We start from the raw sequence: 3,492 nt of genomic DNA on the forward strand, positions 1-3,492 counted from the left end.
TCATTAGGTGCCACTCCAGTGGTCAACGGGTCGAAACCCTAATTTTCCAGATTAATAGATGAAGGAGAATTGTTGTGGGTGTTTATCTATTGTAATGTGTGATTGACTAAGTCACTTGACATGAGGACACACGACACGGGACACATAGGACACACAAATTCGAGTGTCTGGCATAGGGCACAGAGACCCCCAGGAACAAGACACGTAGGACACAATATATATATATAAAAGTAATACTAAATAGATATTTCAATGATTTCATATGACACAAACTCTCATTCATGATACAAATTAAGTCATATATCTAGATTTTACATTGTAAATTTGTAAGTTGTACAATGTAACATTATGCATACAAATACAATTGTGACAAATTCATCAATGATCCAATAGGAGAAAGACAAGAAATTGCAGTTTTCTCATTAAGTCATCAAAATCAAAATGTGTTATATTGAGTCCCGAGGACTCGTCGCTAGCAATGCCAATGGAAAATAGAAATAACAAATACAAAACAACTACAAGGTAGTAGGTAGCTCATCAATCATCATCATCAAAATCAACATCACTGTCATGGTCACCACTGCTCTTGTCTGCTGCATCCTCCTCCTATGTATAGAATGTAGTCTTTGCATTTGCTGATGTGGAGGATGACCCCTCAAGAGTATCACCATCATCGAAAGTGACAGGCTCTAGCACTGGCTCGTTAAGATCCAAGTTGGCCAATGCCAACTCAACACTGCTGTCCAAACCCATATCATCCGAAAAGACATCCCACATCTTTGTCTTTCTCTTCAACCACTCATCCCTTTGCCTATAAATAAGATGAAGGTTGGTGTGCACACACATCGTTGTCTCTGCTCTGGACGGCTCGAGCTTGCTCTTCTTGACACTATACAAATTCCCATATGTGCTTCGATTCATCTCGCAGCAAGAGGATGAAGTAACCTGAGAGAGGAGCCTCATGGCTAACTACTGTAGAGGAGGGCTTGTTGCTCCATAAGTTGCCCACGAAGAATAGGGATTTTTAGCCACCCCTGTCTCTAATCACATCATAGCTTGCAAATCACCAAGTGCCAGTGGAAAAATCTGCAAAGGCATTCTGCACCTCATCAAGGGGTGCTCTATCCTGAAATATCTGCCTCCGTGCATCCTTCTCCCCCGGTGAAATTTCACCATCCATGTGAGGAGGGAATTTGGGGGGCAGGTCCACTGTTCAGCCACTCATGGCTGTAGTATTTTGGGTTCAATGAGTGAACCAAACCATTGTTTTACAACCAGGCGAGTTGACTCGGAAAAGGCCTGGTCAAACCGAGCCGATAAAAAAAATTACGACCAGGCCAAGTAACCGCTAGGTTGGCCGAGTCAACTATGACTTGGCCTAGTCATCCAATGACCAGGCCGAGTCATAGTTGACTCGGTCAACCAGGCCGAGTACGTATTGACCAGGCCTAGTCATTGGAAAACGGCTGGGCAGCGTAAAAAATAAATTTTATTCACTTTTTTTTGGATTTGTGGTGTGAAATTAATCTGTTTGGATGTCTGTAATTTTATTATGAAGTACACAATGCATAAAGTATGCCATGAACCATTGCAAAACTATTTGTAATCAAGTTAATAAGAAGGCGCCTTGCTTATAAAAGGTAACCTCTCCCTCGTAATAGAATGGTGATATTCTTTTCAGAATCTTGCTGTTTATCTCTCTGATGTTTTCATTATGTCAGGTATGACTAATTTTTTTCAGATCTGCAAGTAGATCAAAGATCCTCTTCATACTTTCGAATCCAAAAGTCCAAGTACCTGTAAGATATGTGAGGCTGTTTTCCCTGCAATATACTGATAACATCTCCAAAGGCAGAAAGTGACAAGTTTATAGCTTTTGCTTCTTCCATAGTTTGGCCACTAGCCTGTGTCTTAAGAATTTGTTCGCTTCCACCTAAATTAACCATCCACAACTTACCTGTTATGGCGTATGTCTCATCAACTCTCAAACCCCTAGTGACAATCCTGATCAAGCTGAAAAGAGGAACAACTTTCTTCAGGAAAAGCTTTCTAATATGCATTTTCTGAAAAACCAAATTTCCCAGTAAGCAAAATTATGCTGAAAGGTGTATTAACACATCTAACCTTTAGTGTTGTATCTAGATGTCTACCTGTAATACATATCTTCTTGCTTACAGAGACAAAAGGATGTCATGAATCCACTGGACTTGAGGTTTTTCATTCTTTAAGATTTTGCTGAGGACCTCAATCAGGAAAAAACAGAGCACAAAATTTAGTAAACCCCACTGCCACAGTGCAACTCTCACCTATGTGACCTGCTTGAAGCCTCATTGACATTGGTCCACACAGTAGATCTTGTCCATCTGCCAATAAGGTACCATAGAAATGCTTGTTTGAAATCCATCGCTACAGCTTCAATCAGATTTTTAATCTCCATACCACTTGGTGCATCCATTTGAATTAAAAGGCTATACCAATATTAGAAAGTTCTTCAATCTATTCAAATCTTTAAATCAAGCTCTGTGAGAGAATAGAAGCACATTTCAAAATCTTGATTTGAGAGGCAAATCAATCCCAACACTTAAATAACCAAAATTTTCCTTATGCAGAATATAAAATGGCATTATGTAATTACTACCACAATCCAGAATTACTATTGCAGCACCGCAAACATATTAATAAATCCATTTAGAAACATGGAAGACCTGGTAAAAACAAGCAAAATTTGTAAATATGAAGAGCATTTTAACACAGAAGAATTAAATAGAAACACATATCTATATATGTTTAGTTTTCAAGGTTAAAATGTGTATACTATAATCTAGAACCTGAATTAAAAGTGTTCGAACCAAAGTGTAAATACATAAGACCCTCCGGTATAAACCCCCCTAGTCAAGTTAAAAAGTTTGATCATATGTTGTCTTCCATCTATATTATAATGCTATGTGTTTGGAAACATGAATGAAAATCTTTAAAATTATGTTTAAAATATTTAAAATTATGTTTTTTTATAAAAAAAATAAATATTTAATGTATTTTTTACAACGACCGAGTCATTGAAATCGACTAGGCCGAGTCATTACCGAATCCTGGTCGGAGTCGGAGTCGATCCTCGGCCTGGTCGGAGTCCTGGTCCTGGTTGTAAAACACTGAACCAAACAATACAAAGGTGTGCAATTCTTGTCCCATCTATTGACAAGAATATCCTGTATGGTGGTGAAGAAGGCCTTCGATGATGTCTCATACTTAGGGCACTCACTCTGTAAAATGATGGTCCTCACAGACTCAATCATGGAATCTCACCACTCGTAAAGCTCTCCTAGGATGGGCTGGTTTGTATTTGCAAATCGTAGAAAAACAATGATAGAGTCCACGATCTTAATAGTCAGATCTACCCTCTCCTACCAAGCATCATCTACCATTGTGCCCTTGACTCTTTTTAAGGCTACTTGATCTGTCTTTCTCCGAAAATACCAAAAATTTGAAATAACA

The 3,492-nt window shown here is 38.6% G+C and overlaps 1 protein-coding gene across 2 annotated transcripts; it reads right to left on the bottom strand.

Annotated features, from left to right (window-relative positions):
* Nucleotides 1–1,438: 1,438 nt before the first annotated feature.
* Nucleotides 1,439–3,109, bottom strand: LOC149258276 (kinesin-like protein KIN-14U). Of its 2 annotated transcripts, none has more exons than XR_016246024.1 (2): nt 2,151–3,109; nt 1,439–2,013 (listed from the first exon to the last, which is right to left on the bottom strand). XR_016246024.1 is itself a non-coding variant. In XM_089371149.1 (2 exons), exons 1-2 carry the CDS (start codon nt 2,453–2,455, stop codon nt 1,755–1,757), a joined length of 408 nt encoding a protein of 135 aa, XP_089227275.1. In that variant the 5' UTR covers nt 2,456–3,109; the 3' UTR covers nt 1,439–1,754. The 2 variants fall into 2 exon arrangements, 1 of the variants encoding a protein (XP_089227275.1); XM_089371149.1 differs by having other exon boundaries at nt 2,307–3,109.
* Nucleotides 3,110–3,492: the final 383 nt, after the last annotated feature.

The sequence above is a fragment of the Pinus tabuliformis genome, chromosome 6, assembly GCF_031772625.1.
Source record: "Pinus tabuliformis cultivar Carrire ecotype Pingquan chromosome 6, CPIR1, whole genome shotgun sequence".
In the NCBI taxonomy this organism is placed as follows: Eukaryota; Viridiplantae; Streptophyta; class Pinopsida; order Pinales; family Pinaceae; genus Pinus; species Pinus tabuliformis.